The following is a 20624-nucleotide window of genomic DNA, read 5'->3' on the forward strand; positions in this document are numbered from 1 at the left end:
CGGGTCAAGATTGGACGCGATGGTGCCGGGAGCCCGGGAGTGGTTCTGTTGGCGGGGAGGTGAGGAGAGGTTCTGTGATGCTCCCCAAGGGGGTCCTCGGGAAATGGGAACTGGCTCCGGGGGAAAGTCCCCGAGCCGTGGCCTCTACTCTCTAGTTCCCATCAGGGCACAGCCTTTCGTGGAAGCCGCAAGCCGTGGGAAACGTCTAGTAGGGACCTGACGTGTCAGTTCCACCTGACTAGTATCTCTGGGGGTTCTGCAGACCCTAAAACCTGTGCAGGGATGAGAGGCTCCTTTGCCGGGCCTCCTGGTGAGGGCGGCACGGCACCCAAGGCCACAGTGCTCCGGGTCATGGCCCAGGTCCCTGGGGTCACACCGCTGGACGTCCATCCAGGCTTCTGTTCTGGGAAGCATTAACTGGGTCTCTGTGTCTCTATCACAAGCCAAAGAAAGGCTGGAGTACGTGGAGGAGCATCAGAGCCTGTTCACGAACTCAGAAACACTGGGTATCGAGGTCTTTGTCATCCCTGGGGCCGGGCTCTTCGTGGCCACTGCCAACCGGAAAACCACGTCCGCCATCTACAAATGGGCCGACGGGAAGTTCTCCTCGTACCAGGACATTCCCACGCACCAAGCACAGTCCTGGAGACATTTCACCATTGGAAAAAAGGCAAGTCTGCATTCGGAGTCTTTCTCAATCCTTTTTACCTTGGGAAGCCCCACAGAGCCCAAAGGTTGGGGCTCCTTATGTAGATTTTATGGGGAAAGGCACTTCTACTGGTTTCAAAGCCTCATGCAGGTTCTAAATGCCTTTTAAAGTCAGGCACGGCTGCATCTCTGTGTCCAGAATGTGACTGAGAAAGTCTGTTTGGCTTCCACAAAATAGAGATCAGCCCATTTCTGAGATGCTCCCCAGCTCTGTGCAGACCCACCACTGCCTCCTTAAACCTTGGAGATAATCTGACCTAAACCAGTCTGCAGGGCGGACATCACGTCAGAATGAAAATAGGCCTCCATTCCCAGCCTTCCTTTACTCGCTCCATACACACCAGGGATACGTGACGTCCTCATGGAGGGGACAGGTGAGGATGGTGAGCTTGGCCCAGAGGCCTTGGGTGGGAAAGCCTCGTGGGCAGCCTCCCCTTCCTTCCACCAGGGCTGCGTTGAGCAGTGGCCCATGGGTCGTGGCTAAGAGGGTCATCCCCTTGTGAGAGTTTACCCTTTACCTACCTGAGCCCGCCCCCAAGTCACTTGCTCACTAACATGTGTGCCAGGTGCAGCCCTGCCCTCACCTGGGCCCCCCCGACGGGGGACAAAACTGAGCGAAACAGACAGACTTCTGTTCCCCGTCGCTGCCGACCCTCAGGGTCCTGCGCTCCCAGCCAGCCTGGTGAAGGAATGACTAGCCCTCTGGTTTTATGGTTGATGACATTTTAAAGGTTCCTATTTTTTCATTATAAAAAACAACCTGATATCAAAGAAAAATCGGGACCTTTAGAAAACTAAGGAAAAGGCCTGCCCCGTCCCCTAAGCAGTGGCAGAGAGTACCCGGGGCTGCTTCAGCCGCCGCGAGCGTGCCCCACCCCCGGGCTTCCGGCTCTTGCCTCAATCACATGACCCACCACCTGGCCTCCAGCTCACGTCACACGTAGGGCGTTGCCATGTTGTCCTCGACTGCATGCGTGACAAACATGTGCTTCCTGAGACAGCAGGGCGTTAAGATTTTTCCTCTTCACCCGGCACTGAAGAGCATTTCCGTGCGTAAAGCGTTTCCTGGGTTTGGGAGACAGGAACGGAGCTCGTGGGCTGGTAAATGCGGACGCCGCTGCGGGTCTTAATGTGATGGAGATCTGGAGAGTCAGTCGTGGGCTCTTGGGCCCGCCCCAGGCTGTCAGTCCCGGCTCAGCCCCTGTCCCGAGGCCGATGTTCAGAAGCCTCGAGTGCCGGACCCCTCGCGTGGATCACGAGAATGCTGTCCCGGTCCTCTCCCCAGATCTTCCTGGCTGTGGCTAATTTTGAACCGAATGAAAAGGGTCAGGAGTTCTCTGTCATTTACAAATGGAGCCAGAGAAGGCGGAGGTTCACACCGTACCAGAGGGTCCTCACCCACGGCGCCCGAGACTGGGAGGCCTTCGAGGTGTCCGGGGAGCACTTCCTGGCCGTGGCCAACCACCGGGAAGGTAGGGGCTATGGCCTGGACTCCAGGGCCAGGGCAGGGTCACCTGCAGGGTTCAGTGTATCTCATTAAAAATGTGTAATAAACCACATGTGGCCCGTGTCCTCGGGCTTGGCAATCTGACAGTGGCGTCTGAGGGAGGACACACCTGAGCACCCCCTCATCTGTCCTGGTAAGGGCGTCCCTGCCCTTATCCATTCTGGGCACAAACTCTGTGGGATGCAGTGGGTGCAGTGGGGGACAGTCCTGGGAGGGTCTGGGAAACCTGGCTTCTGGGCCAGGTGACTGCCCTGCGTGGCCACAGTGAGCCCTTCCCTGGCTTGTAGCTCTTGGGGGACAGGGCCCCGGGGGGCAGTCGGCCCTGCAGGGCACCTCTGGCCTCGGCAGGCTCTGCGGCTCAGCGATCACCTGAGTCTACACCTGCCGGGGAACTCTGGCGGCGGGCGGGGGGCCAGGGAGGAGACCCCACCACCGCTCATGGGCAGAGAGGACCCCAGGAGCCCGCCACCCAATACCCCCCATGGGAGTGAGTGTCCCGGGAGAGGCTGGCCCAGCCCTGGGGGTGGGTGAGGAGCTCCAGGGAGCACGTTCCAGGCAGGCCTGACCGGCGGCGGGGAGCGCGAAGGGGATGGTGGACAGCGTGAGGGGTGAGGCTGGGGAGGGCGGGGGTCCCGCCTCCAGCGTGCTGCAAGGCCTCAGGGGGGTCTGGAGCCGTCCGAAGCCAGGGCCCCCGAGGGTTCTTATCGGGGCACAGAGGCAGGAAGGTCACGTGAAGGGCGTTGCCACTGCTGGGGGCCTGGGGAGGGTGCAGGAGAGCAGGGCCTGGCTGGACTGGACGGGCTGCAGGGCCTGGGGCAGGGTCCGGGCGGGCAGGGTCTTGCCAAGGCCGCCGCGAGGCCACGGCGGCCCGTCTCCCTCCCTCCATGGCGCTCGGCTTCCAGGCAGCGACCACAACATCTACAGCGTCATCTACAAGTGGAGCCCAGGGGCCCGGCTCTTCGAGGCCAACCAGACCGTCGCCACGTCGGGCGCCTGCGACTGGGAGTTCTTCACGGTGGGGCCCTACGCCTTCCTGGCCGTGGCCAACGCCTTCAACGGCACGTCCACGCAGCTGCAGTCCCACCTGTACGTGCGGCTGGGCGGCAGCTTCCAGCTCTTCCAGTCCTTCCTGGTAAGGACCCTGTGCTCCCCGCCGGCCCTGCACCTCTGCCTGGCGCCTGGGCGACACAGGACCCGGGCCGCACGAGCCAGGCCCAGGGCCCCAGCCCGGGCCTCTGCACCCAGGCGCCTCCCCAGAATAAGGCTCAGGCCGAGCCCCTGGGACCCCGAATATAGCCTGGGAGCCCTAAAATGAGGCGGGAGGGCTGCCCTGGCACGGAGTTTCCGGCAGCCCGGCTGCTCAGCCAGGTCCCCTGGCCCCTGGGGGCCCTCATGGTCTGACCCACCATTATGTGGGCGCCAGGCTCTTGCCCTGGAGCAGCAGGCAGCTGGCCTCTGACCTGGTCAGCTGTGGCTGCAGCACTGCCCACCTTCCCTGCAGACCTTGAGTGTCCCTCAGCTGGTCCCAGCTGTCGTGGGCTGCCCGGAGGGACCTCTGACTGAGGCAGCGAGAAGCCTTTATTACGTGGTGTGGCCCCAGATGCCCGACTGAACCACGCACGAGCCGCTGGGTCCCAGGCTAGCAGGCAGCATTGGCGTCCCCTCTTCACGCCCACCGTGGTCTAGGGTGACGATGTGGGGCCCCAACCCTCCTCCCACCTTCCCTCGCCCTCCTCCCTCCAAGCTGCCCAGCTTGTCCCTCTCAGTGTCAGACCCCAGGCCGAGCCCCCACGGATGATTCTAAAATCGAGAGTCACTGTCGGCATTTGCATCGTCCTGGCTGCGTCCCAATGTCGTTTGCGCAGATCCAAGGGCGCGGCTGTGATCACTCCCTTCTCAGTGGTTTCAGTGGTGGGATGACCTGCGTGTCACCCCTGGGGACAGTCCCTGAATGCGGTTCAGACTCTCCTTTCATGCCACAAGCCCACCACACGTGGCTCACTTCATACGTGGACCCCATGAGCTGCACATAATGTTTTTCGACAAGCTCCTAATTGCTTTTTCTGAAGTCCTTCCCTCCCTCTCCTTTCCTTTTTGGGGAAGAAAACCCCCGTCTCTGCACATGGTAACGTCCCCCGGCTTCTTGCTGGCCATCCCCGTCCCCGAGAGCCCCTGTGAACACCGCGTCTTCAGTGCCTCCTGAGTTTCCGCCCGCGTGTTGGTGCTCCCATCGCGTCTGCAAGGTCTCTGGCCGGTGTGCGCCCGTGAAGACCCCTCCCTGTTTTCCCATAACCCCCCTCCTGGGCCCTCCTGCCTGTGCTGTCCAGGCTGACTGTCTCTAGAACTGACAATGGTCCCCTTTCTGGAACTTTCCTTTACCGCCATCTTTGGCTGGAGCCACCGTGTCCAAATCTGATGTCCAGTGTTCTGGTTGACCTCAAGGACACCCCGCCTTCCAGGTGCTCCCCGACACTCCCCAGCGTCCCTGCAGCTCAGCCAGGTTATGCGACCAGGACCAGCCAATGGGTGTTGAGCAGAGTGAGCCAACATCAATCCTGGGCTGAGGGTGAGAGCTCACCCCTCGCCCTCTGCAGCCACGTGGGCCACGTGCCCCTACAGCACAGCCACAGGCTGGGGGAGCCGTGACCTCGCCGGCTTCATCCCAGTGAGAGCCACCTTCTGTGGCGGGAAGTGTGGACACTCATGGTGGCTGCATCCTTTACCCTGCCTCATGCACCGCGTGCAGGATTTTAGGGGGGAAGTTTCCTTGGAAACACTGAGGGCAGCCCCCTGCCTCCCCAGGTGCCTTTCCTATGACCTTCTCTGCCCTCAGTGCCCGCAGGTTTCTTTGCAGTTGTTTCCTGTGCTTCCTGTCTGATTGGTCTCAGTGCCCTTTCAACCTGAAGGCGTGCGTCCCCAGGCCTGGGAGATTTTCTTAGTTTTTCTTGATCGTCTCACGCTCCCCTCTCTCTAGAACGGTTAGCCAGCTTTCGGATCTCCTGGATTGAATCTATCTTTTCTTTTTCTACAACCTAGAAGCTTTCCTTACCTTTATTCTCTAATCCTGTTGATGAGCATCTTCTTGTAATGCTAGGAATCATGTTTTTAATATCCAAGAACTCTTCCCTTTAACGGCATTCTGTATTTACTCTATAAATGCGGTATCTTCTTGAATACTTCTGAAGATAATTATAATTTTATTTTTTTAAGAGTTTGTGTAATTTATTTTCTTTTTAAGTTATTTATTTAATTTATATTTATTTTTGGCTGCATTGGGTCTTCGTTGCTGCACGCAGGATTTCTCTAGTTGCAGCAAGCGGGGGCTACTCTTCATTGCGGTGCACGGACTTCTTATTGTGGTGGCTTCTCTTGTTGTGGAGCACGGGCTCTAGGCACGCGGGCTTCAGTAGCTGTGGCTCACGGGCTGTAGAGCACAGGCTCAGTAGTTGTGGCTCGCGGGCTCTAGAGCGCAGGCTCAGTAGTTGTGGCTCACAGCTTAGTTGCTCCACGGCATGTGGGATCTTCCTGGACCAGGGCTCGAACCCGTGTCCCCTGCATTGGCAGGTGGATTCTTAACCACTCTGCCACCAGGGAAGTCTGATAATTATAATTTTTTAAAATTCTATTCTGTTCCTAGAACCAGCTCAGTTTCTTCCAGTATGAGTGTATGTATATGTTGTAGCCTGCCTCTCATGTTCTAGGTCTTTTATAAAACATCTGGAGGACCCTTAGTTTTCTGTTTATGTTTAACGTTGAGCCTGGCAGTGGGTGGCGCTGTCACTGGCCACTGTGCCCCGGGGAGCTGGGGACCTGGTTGAGGCCCTTGATGAAGTGCCATGATGAAGACCTTCCTAAACTGGCCTCTTGCTCAGATGTAGGTGAGGCTGGATCACAGTGTTGGCAGCTACAGGATGATAATCTCCAAGAGGCACTCCCTAAACAGCTGCAGGAACCCTCCTCATATCACATGCTTGGTGTGACAGCCCTGCTAGGGACCTGTGTGGTTGACCAGAAGGCCGCTTGCCGGGCCTCTGTGCCAGGCTGCAGGACTGTGCTCTCTGGACACCACAGGAGTCTGCTCCCCTGTTCCACTGGCTTGTCTGCTAGATATTTGGAAACAGTCACTGCAGATCTCTCAAAATAGTCTTCAGTTCCTGCCGTTGTCCCCCGTGCGGTATGTTCCAAATCCCAAGGAGATTCTGGCCAATCTCCTTGAACGCCCCCCAGTGTGCCGTCTCCAGATATGTGAGACCCTGAAACTCTGCATTTCAGGCAGCATCTGGATTCAGCTCCAGTCTGCACCCAGCCCTGCCGTAGGCCTCAGACACAGAAGGGAGACCGGGGCCAAGGGCCAGCGACGGTGCCAGCTGAGCCAGGGCAGGGGCCATCCGGGTTACAGGACCTAAAGGAGAACCAGCTGAGGGGTGTGACGTCAGCTGGAAGAACCACCCACAAGGGCGGGCGAGAGCAGGACCACAGTGACTGTGAGAGAGCGTGTCTCTGGCCAGCGGGCAGAGTGACTGTGGGGGCTGCGAGGGGGCACTGCTGCCACCCGAGCCCGCAAACAACTGTGGAGCCCTGCCTGAAGGCTGCCTTCTCTTATGACCCGTGTTTCTTCACACTCGATGAGTCCTCAGAACCCACAAGGTCCCACTTTCATGTTCTGCCAGCATTTTTCATACTGTGTTTTAATCCTCTTAGGTCCTGGAGATGTCTTCATGTGTTTCCACTTGATTTGGAGCTTTGCACCATCTCTCACGGCCATGGGCTTTGAAGCAGGAGAGGCCGGTGCTTTGAAAGCATGTGTGGGTGGAGAGGTGCCCACATCGCAGGGAGACCTTTCTGGAGGGACGGCCAGGCAAGGGGCGCATGCCGGTGTTTGTGAAACTGTGCACACAGACGGTGCTGGGAGGGGCGCTGGGCGGGGTCCCAGGGCTGCGGGGTGAGTTCAGCTCACCAGGAGGGCCCAGGCCATGCCCACGCCAGGTCTGTGGCTCAGGTGTATGTGGGAGGCTGGCTGCCCACCCTGGACGGATTCCTCAGCCCCACCCTCCAGACCTGCCCACCTCTCCCCCCAGGAATCCTGGAACCTTCCTCAGGTGGCAGAGACCACAGCTCCAACCACTCGGCCTCGCCGTCTTGGACCAAAGGAGGTCCGCGCCGGGTGTGTGCAGGAAGGAATGGGCTCTGTCCACAGAAATCCAGACTCCAGCCCCTGGCGTTTCTGCTCCCTGAGCTGTCTGGCTGTGGGGCCTGTGGTCACAGTCATCACGTGTAGACCCAGAATGGAGGGGCCGGGGGAGGGGAGAGGGGAATGGTGGACCAAGATGGTGGGCTTTATTGCCTGGGAGGCGGGGCTGATGGAGGTGCCGCTGGCAGAAAAGAGAACCGAGAGCAGTGGGAGATTGGGGGGGGCGCAGCTGAGGGCTGACAGGGGCCCCAGTGGAGATGGCCAGTGAACCCCAGGAAGCCGTGCGTCGGGGCAGGTGGAGGGGACGGGCAGAGGCGCTGCCCAGAGCTATCAGTGGGTGTCTGGGGATGAGGGTGAAGCTGTGGGCTTGTCAGAAACGTAGTCTCCACCGGGAATGTAGACGTCCAGAAACGAAGGAAAAGAAGGAGGCACGTCTGTAAGGAGGGTGGTGTGAGAGCGCCCTCAGCAGTCAGCGCCGGGAGGGGCCGGGCTCAGGTGCTAGCAAGGGCCCTGGCGCTTCCTCCTGTGCCTCGGGTCTGCTCTGTGAGGCAGGAGCGGGCAGTGGACCAGGCGGCCTGGGGAGGAGCAAGGTTTGGAGGGGCTGCTGGGCCAGGGGAGAGCTGGGAGGGGCACCCCCTGAAGCCTCCTAGGATGGGACCCTCACCCACCTTAGCCAGCTGCCCACAGTGGGAATGGCAGCGTCCCCCCAGGGCCCTTTGGGGGGCTGCCTGCCTTCCCCAGGCAGCGCGCCCCGCCCCTCCCTCCCCAGGCACTCCCAGACCTTGGGTCTTTGCTCCATCAGAGCCGGAACCTGAGGGCCTCCTCCCCAGGAAGTGATCCGCTGGTTACCGGGAGCCCACCCACCCTCAAGGGAGGCCGTCAGGGGTTCCAGGTGCTCCCGGCTGCCAAGTCCTGGAAGCACCATCGTCCCTCGACGTGCTCCAGAGGCTGCCAGGCCCGCAGCCAGGGGACTCCAGGGCAGAGCTCCGGGGGAATTCCGCTCAGGAGGGCGGGAAGGGCCCACCAGCCCAGCAGGTGCCTGGCCTCCTTGCTCCGGCGCCAGGCAGGGTTTGATGTGGGAACTGCTTCTTCTCTCCCTGATGAGTTCCTAATGCGCTTAGAGTCCAGGAGCGGCCTGACAGCGGGTCCTCAGGCCCGCTCACGCCCTGCCCAGGCTGGAGTAGCCCTGGGTGGGGACGGTCCCCCATTCACTTCCGAGCGGGGGCAGCGCAGTCTCTGGCTGAGGGCGCAGGTGCTGGTCCCACCCTGCGAGGAGAGCTCATCGCTAGCCGGTGACTATGAGCCGGGGGCCCCATGCTCGTCTCTGCCAGCCTCTGGCGGATAAAATACCGGACACCCAGTTCAGTGTGAATTCCAGATAAACAACGAATCATTGTTTAGTAAAAGCGTGTCCATACACATACACTGAAAAACCATTGTTTATCTGAAATTCAAATTGAACGAGGCGCCGCGTACTTGCTGTATCTGGCGCCTGACGCAGCTGCGCGCACAGCAGAGGTAGGGTGAGAGCACACCTCCCCCACCCGCTCCGCCCGCACTAAGCCACGCCCACCTGGATGCTCCTCCCACCTCCCTGCCGCTGGCCACGCCCCCGTCCTTCCTCCTGGGTTCCTGGCCCTTTTCTCCCCGTTTCCGAGGCCCTGACAGCCCCTTCACCGACCCCCATTTGCACGCCCCTCCTCCTCCGCGCTGCGGCTCAAGGCAAGTGAGCGGAGGGTGGAGTGAGTCGGAGCTGGAAGGCAGCCCTGGCAATCTGTGGGATACCCCCTCTTCAGACCAGCCCTGGCCCCCTGTCCTGTGTGGGTGTGTACACGTGCAGGAGTGTGTGTACACGTGCGTGCTTGCAAGGGTGTGCATGTATATACACAATGCATGTGTGTGCATCAGGTATAAGGGCATACAGGTGTATACAGGTGGGTGTGTACATAAAAGCTTGTGTGCCTGCAGGTATGTGCACATGTATACACTTGTATGCATGCAGGACTGTGTGTAAAATCGTGTGCATGCAGGTGTGTGCATGCAGGTGTCTTGTGTGTCTGCACACGTGCACGTGTGTGCAGGTGTGTGCGCGGCTGTGGGCGTTTCCCACTGACGTGGCCTCATCAGTGCCGGGGGGAGGAGCTGGCGATCGCACCCACCGGCCTCTCCGGTGGTTTCTGCGACCTGCCAGAGCTGGCGCGCGTGTCACTGCACACTCGTGCGGGTCTTTAACGTCGGTCGTCTATGAAGCGGCCACAGAGCAGATGAGGCTGGCGGCCCCGCGGGCCCGAGTGTCCCCACCAGCTCGGAAGTTTCCGGGTGGCCCCAGGGGACATAGTGCCACCTCCGGAGCCGCGGTGAGGAGAGGACGCCAATGCAGAAAGGCCTCAGCCCAGCTCCTGGCCCGGAAGGGGTTGGCAACGCCAGGTGTCCTGGCCCCTGTCCTTGTCCTCGTGTGTCACTTTTAGCTTGAGCTCCCTCGTTTCGGCCCCTCAGGACGGGCCCAGGCCTGTTTCTACGGCAGCGGCTCTGCCCGGGATCGGGGCTCTGCGAACCGGGCGGCGACGCCCTCTGCTGGGCGTGGAGAAAACACCAAGCCGGGCGACCTGGCCGGGTACCGGAGCCGCCTGGGCCAGAGGGCGCTCTGGGCGGCGCGGACCCATCTACAAGCGGGGAAGGGACCTCCGAGGAGGGGCAGTCATCAGACCCGCCCTGCCCGGTCCGGGTAAAGAAAAACGGAGCCGCTTCCCACGTGGGGTGGGGATGCGAGTGTTCCTCCAGCATCGCTGGGCATCGGGTGACTGGCTCTGCCCCCGCCACGACCACCTGCGTCTGGGGACGCACGGTGTCCCCAGGAAGCAGCCCGGTCCCGAGCCTGTGCGCTGCGTGGCTTCCAGGCTCGGTTCCTTGTCCGTCCAACCTGAGCTGTTCCCAGCTTTTCACTGTCATGAATAAATCTACTACAGGCATCTCATCAAGGCTTTCCGTGGGCAAACTGTTTTCATTTCTCTCGAGTGGAATTCTGGGCCATAAGGTAGGCGGATGTTTAACTTTGCAGACATTGCCCAGCAGTTTTCCGAAACGATTCTACCATTTCACACGCTCCCCCGCACAGCATGAGCTCCAGCCGCCCCGCGCTCTTGCCAACACCGGGTTTTGTCTGTATTTGCAGTTTTACTTGTTGGGTGTGAAGCCGCACCGCAGTGTGGTTTTTAAGTCAAAATCCCCTGGTGACTAGATGGCGGGTTTCCATCCACCTGCTGGCTTGCTAGAGCCCCCTTGCGAAATGCCTATTCAAGTCTTTTACCCATATTTTATTTTATTTTCTGCCTTTCATTATTGATATGTAGGAGTTCCTTATATATTCTGGATACAAGCCCTCTGTCACATACATAGTCTTCTATCTCCTCTTTTTTGTGTTGATTCAATGTGTTGTGCAATTGTGCGCTCCAGTAATTACGGTATATGTATTCAACTTACTACGGTCTATTTTTTATTAACCACGAGTCCCTGTTAATATGTACAATTCAAATTAAAAATTTTTTATTTTATATTGGAGTATAGCTGATAAACAATGTTGTGTTAGTTTCAGGTGTACAATCTATTTTGAATTAATATTATACCTTACATATAATGTAATAACCTTACAACAACATGATTTCATTTACCCCCACCCGTCTGTCCGGCTACTGTGAGCATGTATAGACTCACACGTCTACTTAGGTTATAAGCTCCACAATTTATCATTTTTGCTGTCGGTTGTCTTTACACCCACATGCTCACCATTCCCAACGCCCTCTGCATCCCTTCCACAGACACGACCCTCCTTGTGTTGTAATCGCCCTTCAGCTTCACAGCTTCCTTCGGTACTTCTCGTAGAGCAGGTCTGCGGGCAACTCATTCTACCACTTTTATCTGAAAATGACTTTATTCTACCTTGAAGGATATTTTCACTGGTTGTAGAATTCTGGGTTCACGTCTTTCCTTTCGTTTACTTTAAAGATGGTTTTCTGTTGACGTCAAGCTTCCACTGTTTCTGATGAGACGTCGGGTACCATTGGTACCACTGTTTCCCTATATCGAATGTGTCGTCTTCCTCTGGTGGCTTTTGCAATCTTCTCCTTCTATTCTCGGATATTTAAATATGACGTGTCAAGGTGTGGGTTTTTTTTTTGTCTTTATTCTGGTTGGGGTCTCTGATCTTCTTGGATCTGTGGTTTGGTGTTTTTAAGCAAATTTGGAAAAATATTAGCCATCATTTATTTAAATGTTTTTTCTGCCTCATTCTCTTTTCTTTTCCTTCTGTGACGCAATTACATGCACGGTAGACTGCATTATATTATTCCTCAGTCATGGAGGCTCTGTTCACCTTTATTGTAAACTTTTTTTTTTAAACATATTTATTTATTGATGGCTGCGTTGGGTCTTCGTTGCTGCACGCAGGCTTTCTCTAGTTGCGGTGAGCGGGGGCTACTCTTCCTTGTGGTGCACGGGCTTCTCATTGCGGTGGCTTCTCATGTAGTGGCTCACGGGCTCTAGAGCGCAGGCTCAGTAGTTGTGGCACACGGGCTCAGTAGTTGTGGCTCGCGGGCTCTAGAGCGCAGGCTCAGTAGTTGTGGCACACAGGCTTAGCTGCTCCGCGGTATGTGGGATCTTTCCGAACCAGGGCTCTCACCTGTGTCCCCTGCATCGGTAGGCGGATTCTTAACCACTGTGCCACCAGGGAAATCCCTATTGTAAACGTTTTTCCCCCTTTCTGTGCTTCAATTCAGGCAATGTCTATAGGTCTCTCTTCTAGTTCACTGATTCTTTCTTCTGGATGGTCCTGGTAGCTCTTGATCCCATGCAACAAATTTGTGAATACAGATATTTTCCTCTTCAGGTAGGATTTCTATTTGGCTCCTTTTAGAGTTTTCCTAGCTTTCCAAATCTGCCCATCTCATTGGTCATCACACACATATTTCCCTATAGATTGTGATCAGAGCTACTGTAAAGTTTGCACTGTGTCCACCTGTTTCTACCTGCTCTTTCTTCTCTTGATTATGGGTCACGTTCGCCTGCCTGTTTCCCCAGGTGCTTAACTCTCTGGTCAGTTCCTTCAGCTTCTCAGTTGTTGTTTGTCTCTGGGTCCCTGGGATCTTGTCCCCTGTGTGTGCACCTCAGGAGCTGGACAGGACTTGAAAGAAGTTACTAAGGAGACATTGGGGCTCCCCCTTCTGGGGTTCCCTCCTTCCTAGGGTAGTCCCCTTCCATTTCTAGAGACTCTGCAAGCCCCAAACTCTCACCTTGGACTCCCATGTCCAACCAGCCTGCTGCCTCCATTCGAGTGCCGTGCCCATGCGCCCCAGGATGGGGAGTGCCCTCAGAGAAAACGTCAGATAAACATGCATCTGGGGGTCGCATCCCCTCCACTTTCCACCTGCCCTCGGCCCTTGTCCAGCACCTTCAAACAACTGTGTACTTTTTTAAGCATCGCATCCAGAGTTCACGATTATTATCAGCAGGAGGCTCAGTCTAGTGTAAATCTCTCCACCAGGATCAGAAGCCAGAAGCCAAGAGGCAAAACATTTAAATACAATTTCATGCCAAGTGTCCCATCGGCGCTTCTGCAGCCCTCACCAGCCCACGGGGAACAGAGTCAACCCCCTTGCTGCTGACGTAGGAGCTCAGACCCCAGCGGCCTCCTCGGGCTGTGGTTTGGGGTCCCCAGGAGCTTTGGCACGCAGTTCCACCAGCCACAGGCCCCTCACTGCTGCGGGGAGCTGCCACATCTTCCCTGCCTCCACTTAAGCCCCTGCCGCTTGCTGCCTTCAGGGGTGGTCACTCCTTTTGTTTCTGCCCCACCCTCTCTCTTCAGGGCTCAGACCAGCGCCTGGACCCCTCTGGTCCTCCCCTTCCCCATGCACCCTCATCCCAGCACCCCCCAGATGCTGGCCGTAACTTCCTCCTCCTGGGTCCCACCTGCAAATCAGCTCATGCAGCTCGAGGTCTGGGGACAAGGCTTGGCAGCCGGCTATTCACGTAAAGGTCCAGCCCTGTTGCCCCACGCACACCTCACCCTCCAGGGTGATAAGTGATTTCAGAGGGACAGCACAGGAACCCAGAGATGGGGTGGTCCCTAGAGCCAAAGGAGAGCCTCAGGCCAGGGACAGCGTGTAGTGAGAAACTCCAGAGGTCCCTAGAGTTTGCTTTGGAGTTCAGAGCCTGACTGGGGGGAGCAGGGAGGGCTCCCTGGCAGAGATGTTGTAGCAGCTGGACCTCCTGGATGGGCACACTGGGGCGTGGGGGAGTGGGCGGCACAGGTGCTAAGAAGCACTTTATGCAGATGGTCCCCTGACTTACGTGCAGTGAGGCTGGGAAAGAGCCGTGCTGGCGGGGGGGCCCCCACCTGGCGCCTGGAGCGCGCAGGGGCTGGAGCGCGTGGGTGGCCATTCCGAGGGTCTCCATTCACGCGTGCTCTTGGCCCCCTTCTCACCATCCCAGACGTTTGGCGCCGCAGACTGGGAGGTTTTCCACATCGGGGAGAGGGTGTTTCTTGCCGTCGCGAATAGTCACCGCTACGACGTGGAAATGCAAGTGCAAAACGACTCCTACGTCATCGACTCCGTCATCTACGAGCTGAACGTCACCGCGCAGACGTTCGTCAGGTTCCAGGAGATCCGCACCTGCAGGTACCGGAGCGCGGGGTGGGGGTGGGGCAGGGATCCAGGGGGACCCGCTTCCCGCCCGGCAGCCCACAGACGGCAGCGCGCCTGTGCCTCCCGGAAGCCACGGGTGCCCCACCCGCTTCCCGGAGGTGTGACGTGGCCTCACTCCCCACTCCCTGCAGACCTTTCTCCAGGGCCAGCTGAGTGGTAGTGGCTCCTGTTGTAACCTTGACTCTGCTTTCAAACGATGTGGCTTGTGTGTGTGTTTTTAAACTAAATTCACAGGTGTGTGCAACCATCACCACAGTGACTTTAGAATATTTTCATCACCTCGAAAAAAACCCCACCCTTTAGCTATCTTTGCCCCTCCCCCCACCTCCCCAGCCTCTGGCACCCACCAGTCTGCTTTCCGTCCCTCTGGGTTTCCCCATTCTGGATGCTGCCTGTGAATGGAGTACATAGGTTCTGGTCTGTTGTGTCTGGCTTCTTTCCCTCGGCATGTGTTCAAGGCTCATCTACGTTGTGCGTCAGTGCTTCACTCCTTTTAATGCCTGAGTAATATTCCACTGTATTTATTTACCTCACTTTGTTCATCCCTCATCAGTTGATGGATATTTGTCCATTTCCAAATGGTGTGGTTCTGAAGGATAAAGATATGCTTCCCATTACTGCCAGTGGCTTTACTGTCCTGCTGCTCTGGAGGGAGAGCGGGAAGTCACGCCAGACGTTTGCTTCCTCCTGGATTAAAGCCGACGCAGCTCCCGATGTGAGCTGTGGGGCAGACAGTGTAAGTCAACACTTTGCTGTTTGCGTCTTTTCCACGGCCTCGGTTTTAGAACCCAGCTGCGACCGGCAGGATACTGCACGGGGGCCACACGGCTGCCCTGCTGCCCGCGGCACGAGGCGCTGCCCCTCAATGAGCATGGCCACGGCCACGACTTTTTTTAATGACCGAATCGTGACTGGCCATGCCTGGAAGTGGCCTGAGACAGGATTCCAAACGATAGAAGAAGGAAGCAGTGAGGAGCCCCAGGGCCCCCACTGGCCTCAGCCCCCCTGCATGTCCCCAGGGACCCCCATGGGCCCTCTCACATCCAGGGTCCTGTAGGAGCTCTAGGCTAGCGCCCTCAGTGCCCCACTGAGAAGGAACCCAGGGGTGAGTATCGACCAAGAGAGAAGGGCCCTCTACTGCCTGAATAAGCCATAACCCTGAGGCCACTGGAAGCAGATGCACCGGCCTGACTTTTGGCATCCAAGTGACTCCCACTTGCTGCAAGGCTGTGGCCTCGGTTTCCTCATGTGTAAAGTGGACACAGGACAGTAATGCAGTAATCAGAGTGGTGATTGGGGACCATGGCTGATGCCCAGGTTGGCCTCCTTGGATAGACAGGGCTCTGGGATGTCCTTCCTGGAAGCCCTCTGTCAGACCCCTGGGAATTGAGCCATCTCTGAGCACAGACTCACCCTTAGCAAGTTCAGGAGGCACTTCCTGAAGACAGGATGCAGTGGTCTGTTTGCAGTAAGAACCACAGCTTGCAAATGTAGGGGAATGTCTCTGTGTCAGCAGACCCTGCTGGCACCTGAATGGCTGTCAGGGAAGGAGCCGGTGAGTGGGTGAGCTCACGGCCAGTGTCCTCAAGTTCCCGCCTCCAGGGGGTGCTGCAGGCCTTCATGGAGTGACCACGAGCTTGGGACTGTTGCTCTATTTCAACCTCTTCTAAGTGAGTGACCTTTGCACCCATGTTCATAGCATCAGCATTGACACTTGTAACCCAAGTGTCCATCGACAGAGGAATGGATAGAATGTGGTCCATTCTTACAATGGAATATTGTTCAGCCTCAGAAAGGAAGGACATTCTGACAACTGTGAAAACACGGATGAACCTTGAGGACATGATGCTCAGTGATGTAAGCCAGTCAAAAAAGGACAAATGCTGTAGAATCCACTGATATGCGGTCCCTGGAGGAGCCAGATTCATAGGGACACACAGCAGGACGGTGGGGGCCGGGGGCTGGTGGGGGCAGGGGATGGGAGGGAGTGTTTCATGGGGGCGGAGTTTCAGTTTGGGAAGATGGAAAGTTCTGTGGATGGACAGTGGTGATGGCTCCCCAACAGTGTGAATGGACTGAATGCCACTGAGCTGTGCACTTAAGAATGGGTAAAACAGACGGTTTTGTGTATTTTAGTACAATTAAATTTTTTTTATTTAAAAAAGTGAACAATTAATTTGTATTTCCCGGGAATAGGCCAACTGGCTGTGTGACTGAGAAAATCGCTCCCCCTTCTGTGGATTTTGGAAGTGGGACCTACCGCCCTGAATTCTGAGATTAGGGGGAGAACTGGCTGAACTCCAGCCCCCCGAGTTCCATGGCAACATGTCCGAGTCCCGTGTCCTAAGGTCTGCTCATTGCTTTTGCAGTGCTCTGGACTGGGAGTTCTTCTCAGTGGGAGAAGACTATTTCCTGGTGGTTGCAAACTCCTTCGACGGAAATACCTTCTCAGTAAACAGTATTATTTACAGGTAAAGGCCGTGCCCCTCCTCACCACCTCGGTTCACGTGGCGTGTGCTTGCCTTCCCCACTGGTGACCACAGGCTCAGAGCGAGTCACAGGTTATCGGGCCCTGTGGGTCACCTGGCACCCAGCGCACCGGAGTGCAGGCTGAGTCTGGGTGATGCCCCTGGGTTAGCCAGGTGACCACTAGTGTCGCTGAGGCTCACGACTTTGGATTTGGCCAGAGATGCAGTGTGTGGATACACTAATTTGAGAGTTATTCGTATATTATCCTTTAAACGTTTCCATCCAGGCCTACAGTAGACCCCTCTGTTTTTCACGTGTCCTTCAATAAAATTTTACACTTCGTCATAGAGGCACTGTGGTGTTCGCAATACCTTCACTTCTGGGAGTTTTCCTAGTTGTAAGCACATGTCCATTTCCATCTGCGTATCCTGACGATTAATTGTTGCGTCTGGTCATCCAGCCACGTTATCTCTTTCAGTTCTAATGGTTTCCTGAAAAAATGTCTGTGGGAGCTCTAGAAGTATAAGAACACCTACAAATAAAAGCGACTTTGCCTCTGTATTTCTAATGTTTTTACTGCTTATCCAGTTTTCTCAATTAGCTAGAAATTCCAGGATGATTTTGAGTCGTAGGAGCAGTGACCGGCTGTTCCGTCTGACTGATGTGATGGAAACGGTCTGGGCGTTACACAGTTTGACAGGATGTGAGCAGTCTCACCCCGCGGGCATTCTTTAGTGCCTGGCGTGCATCTTCCCGGTCAATCTGTTGACATAATGATTTATGAGAGGTGACCTTGCACTCTGGTACAAGCGTCACTTAACGAAGATGCGCAATTATTTACCGTGTCACTGGCTACCAACCATTATGATTGATTTCAGGTTTTTGTATCTGTAATAGGAAATAAAATTGCTCTGTGATTTCTTCCGGACACTTGATATGGAACCTAACTTAATAGGCACACCACCTACACCTGTGGGCTGGGATACTTTGAACAGTAGAACTAATCTGTTTTCTTTACGATGTGGTTAAATTCAGTAACAAAGCCGTCTCGGCCTGGTTCCTTTTCAATGGTGTTTGTGGAGCAGCTTGACCAGTCTCCCCCGTGGCTATTGGTTTAATCAGGTTCTACGTCTCTTCCTGAGACAAGTTTGCTTATCTATACTTTATTAGAAAAATCATCAATTTTCTTTAGACTTTCTAATTAATTGCTGTTTTCAACAAGAAAAAGTAATTTTAAAATTTTAAGTAATTTGAAACTTTTTAAAATTTTAAGTAATTTAAAATTTTTTTAAATTTTAAGTAATTAAAAAATATTAATTTTAAGTAATCTAAGTTTTAATTAATTTTTAAATTTTAAGTAATTTAAAATTTTAAAAATTTAAGTAATTTAAAAATTCATGTGGAAGAAAAAATTTTCAAAGATGGTCAAGAAAATGTTGAAAAGGAGAATAGTGAAGGAGGTCCTGACAGCGTGCAAATAAAGCAGTATGATTTTTGCTAAACATAAACAAATATGTAGAAGGAGTAGACTACGGTCCAGAAAAGAGCCGATCTTTCACAATCATCTAGCGTGATAATGCTATATTTCAGCTCAGTGAGAAAAAGACGAATTAATAAAATAATTTCCTGTAATTTTCTGTCCATCTGGAAGAAAACACACCTATACCTCTGCTTCATATTATACACAAAGTAAATTTTATAAGGAGCAAACACCTAAATGTCAAAAATTCAACAACAGAAATATTAGAAGAAAAGCTAAGATGACTTTGTAAAACCTCAAAGTTCTGCAGAGAAGATGTGAGACCTTCCATAGGCTGGAAAGAGGCCGCCAGGCCGACCACCTACATTTAAAGGTTTTCTATGGAAAGGGCGTCCCATTCAAAATCAAAGGACAAACTGTCCACAACACATATGGCAGAACAGGAACCCCACAAATTAATAAAAGATTTGTTTTGAATTTGGAAAAATGGGCAAAAGATATAAATAGGGTCTTCAGAACTAAAAATGGACAATGTGAATAAACAGGTTAGAAATTGTTGTTTCAGAGCGCGAGGATGACGCACATCCCCCATCTGTTTGGACGCTGTTTAAAGACCCACAGGGCTGAGTGTGTGTGTGTGTTCGGTGGGGAGGGCTGGCCCTTCCCCACCAGGACAGGAATCACCCCAACCTTTCCAGAAAGTCATCTGGAAAAACATTTAAATTAAAACTACGACTGCTTTTGATCCCGGCGGCCCACTCTAGGGCCTCCACCCAATGGAAACAGAGCTACCTGTCGATAAATCCCTTTTGAAGGGCAAAACCTAGAAACCGCTGACTGGGGCAGGACGAAGGGCTAGGTGCGGCATCCTCAGGTGGGAGCGGGGGTCACAGAGCCGTGTGCCGGCAGTGGGGTTCCTGCATCCAAAGAGGGGTGCCATACCTGAGCAGTGCCAGGTGTGTGTCTGAGGGCCGTGCCTCACTGCCAACCCCAGCAGTGAGGAGGGGGCTTCAGCTCGGACCCCACTATTAACCCACCAGGAGGCCCTCCCCATCCCCCGCCCGACGGAGAAATCCGAAGGCAATCTAGGCTGGGAGCAGGACCCTGGGTGGATCAGAGCAGCCGCGGGGTCTCGGACAGGGCAGGTCCCCCCTTCCGGGCCTCAGTTTCTTCTTTGCAGGCTGAGAAGGCCCCTCCTGGCCCAGCTCCCCGTGATTGTAACCTGGGGGGATTGTGAGGCTGGGATGCTTGGCCCCTCCATGCTGTGCCCGGTGGGAGAAGCAGGTGAAGAAGGCCTGGCGAGGATCACGGCAGGGGGGATACAGTGGGAGCCCCAACGCACAGGCACCTTCTCCTCTCGCTGAGAGCAGCCTGGCGCCGGCGTCCCTGTCCCGAGGCTGACAGTCTCTCCCCACAGGTGGCAGGGGTATGAAGGCTTCGTGGCTGTGCACAGCCTCCCGACCTTCGGCTGCAGGGACTGGGAGACCTTCCGCACTGCTGCCGGCTCCTACCTGGTCTACTCCAGCGCCAAGGAGCCGCTGTCCCGGGTGCTGAAGCTGAGGACAGGGTGATGGGCCCAGGGACCCAGGAATGGGACCCACCTCGCCGCACCCCAGAACCTCACCTGAGAAGGAGCCTCCGGGGACGGGGACGAGCCTGGGAGAAGCTGTGGCTTCCAAAGCCACCACCTCGCCGCCCCTGGCTCTTGTCTAGCCGAGGATGTTTTCACTTCCACCCCGGTAACCATGGTGGCCGGACTCATGTGGCTCTGTGGGTGTCCAGGTGGAAGGCCAGAGCTGCTCCTGCAAGTCTGGTGTCCTGCAGGGATTTCGCTTTAAAGGAAAAGTTCATACAAAGTTTTACCTCAAAAACAGCGGAGCCTGGTCACCTTCCCGTGGTGCCCACCACGTGGCCAGATGCTCGGCTCTGCTTGGGGAGCCCAGACATGGGAACCGGCTGGATGCTGTCTGACGTATTTGTACCAGCTATTTGTTGTATTCTGTCTACACTGAACTGTATTTATGGTGCGCTCTACAAAAAGCACCGCTGCGTCTGTGTGTTTCTGGCGGGGACTCGACCCTCATCGAGAGCAATCACCGGGCCATAGCACGCACTCTGCCACCACAGCCCGATGTGCCCTTGGGTCCCCGGTCACCAACACGCCTCTCCTCTGCAGGATCTTTTTCCTCCAGCCTCAGTTTACCCATGAATGCGGTGGGGTAGGGTCAGGTCAGGAATCCCAAGGATGCATGGCACGGGTCTTGTCTCCTCCTGGAGCCACACCCGTGGGAGACCCCGGGCCAATGGGACCCTCTTGCCTCTGCACCCAGGCTGGTATCCCCGGTCATCGTGGCTGGCCTTGTGGGAGCACCGGACGGACTTGCACTGCCAGTGCTCGCCCAGCTCCTCCCATGTCCAATGCCCTGAGCCTACACCAGGCCTGGGCCTTCTGCCTCCCTGGGATGGCTGCTAGGTGTGACATGACACCACCCCAGGAGCCTAGGGGAGGTGCCATCACCACCGGGAAGCCTCCTCGGTGGAAGGGGAATTCTCCATGCCAGGAGCTTTGCT

At 55.6% G+C, this 20624-nt stretch overlaps 1 protein-coding gene across 1 annotated transcript in view; it reads left to right on the forward strand.

The window, feature by feature from the left end:
• The window catches only part of TSPEAR (thrombospondin type laminin G domain and EAR repeats), a 59585-nt gene extending 39807 nt beyond the window's left edge, over positions 1-19778 (forward strand). Inside the window, exons 7-12 of the mRNA XM_022596764.3 lie at positions 444-670; positions 1994-2180; positions 3118-3347; positions 13890-14077; positions 16474-16575; positions 19471-19778. Of these exons, the coding sequence (XP_022452472.2) occupies positions 444-670; positions 1994-2180; positions 3118-3347; positions 13890-14077; positions 16474-16575; positions 19471-19624 (1088 nt within the window). The 3' untranslated portion in view covers positions 19625-19778. The remainder of the gene's footprint in view (positions 1-443; positions 671-1993; positions 2181-3117; positions 3348-13889; positions 14078-16473; positions 16576-19470) is intronic.
• Positions 19779-20624: the final 846 nt, after the last annotated feature.

The sequence above is a fragment of the Delphinapterus leucas genome, chromosome 4 (assembly GCF_059928025.1).
Source record: "Delphinapterus leucas isolate spDelLeu-1000000601 "Yukka" chromosome 4, BTC_Dleu_Yukka2, whole genome shotgun sequence".
NCBI lineage: Eukaryota > Metazoa > Chordata > Mammalia > Artiodactyla > Monodontidae > Delphinapterus > Delphinapterus leucas.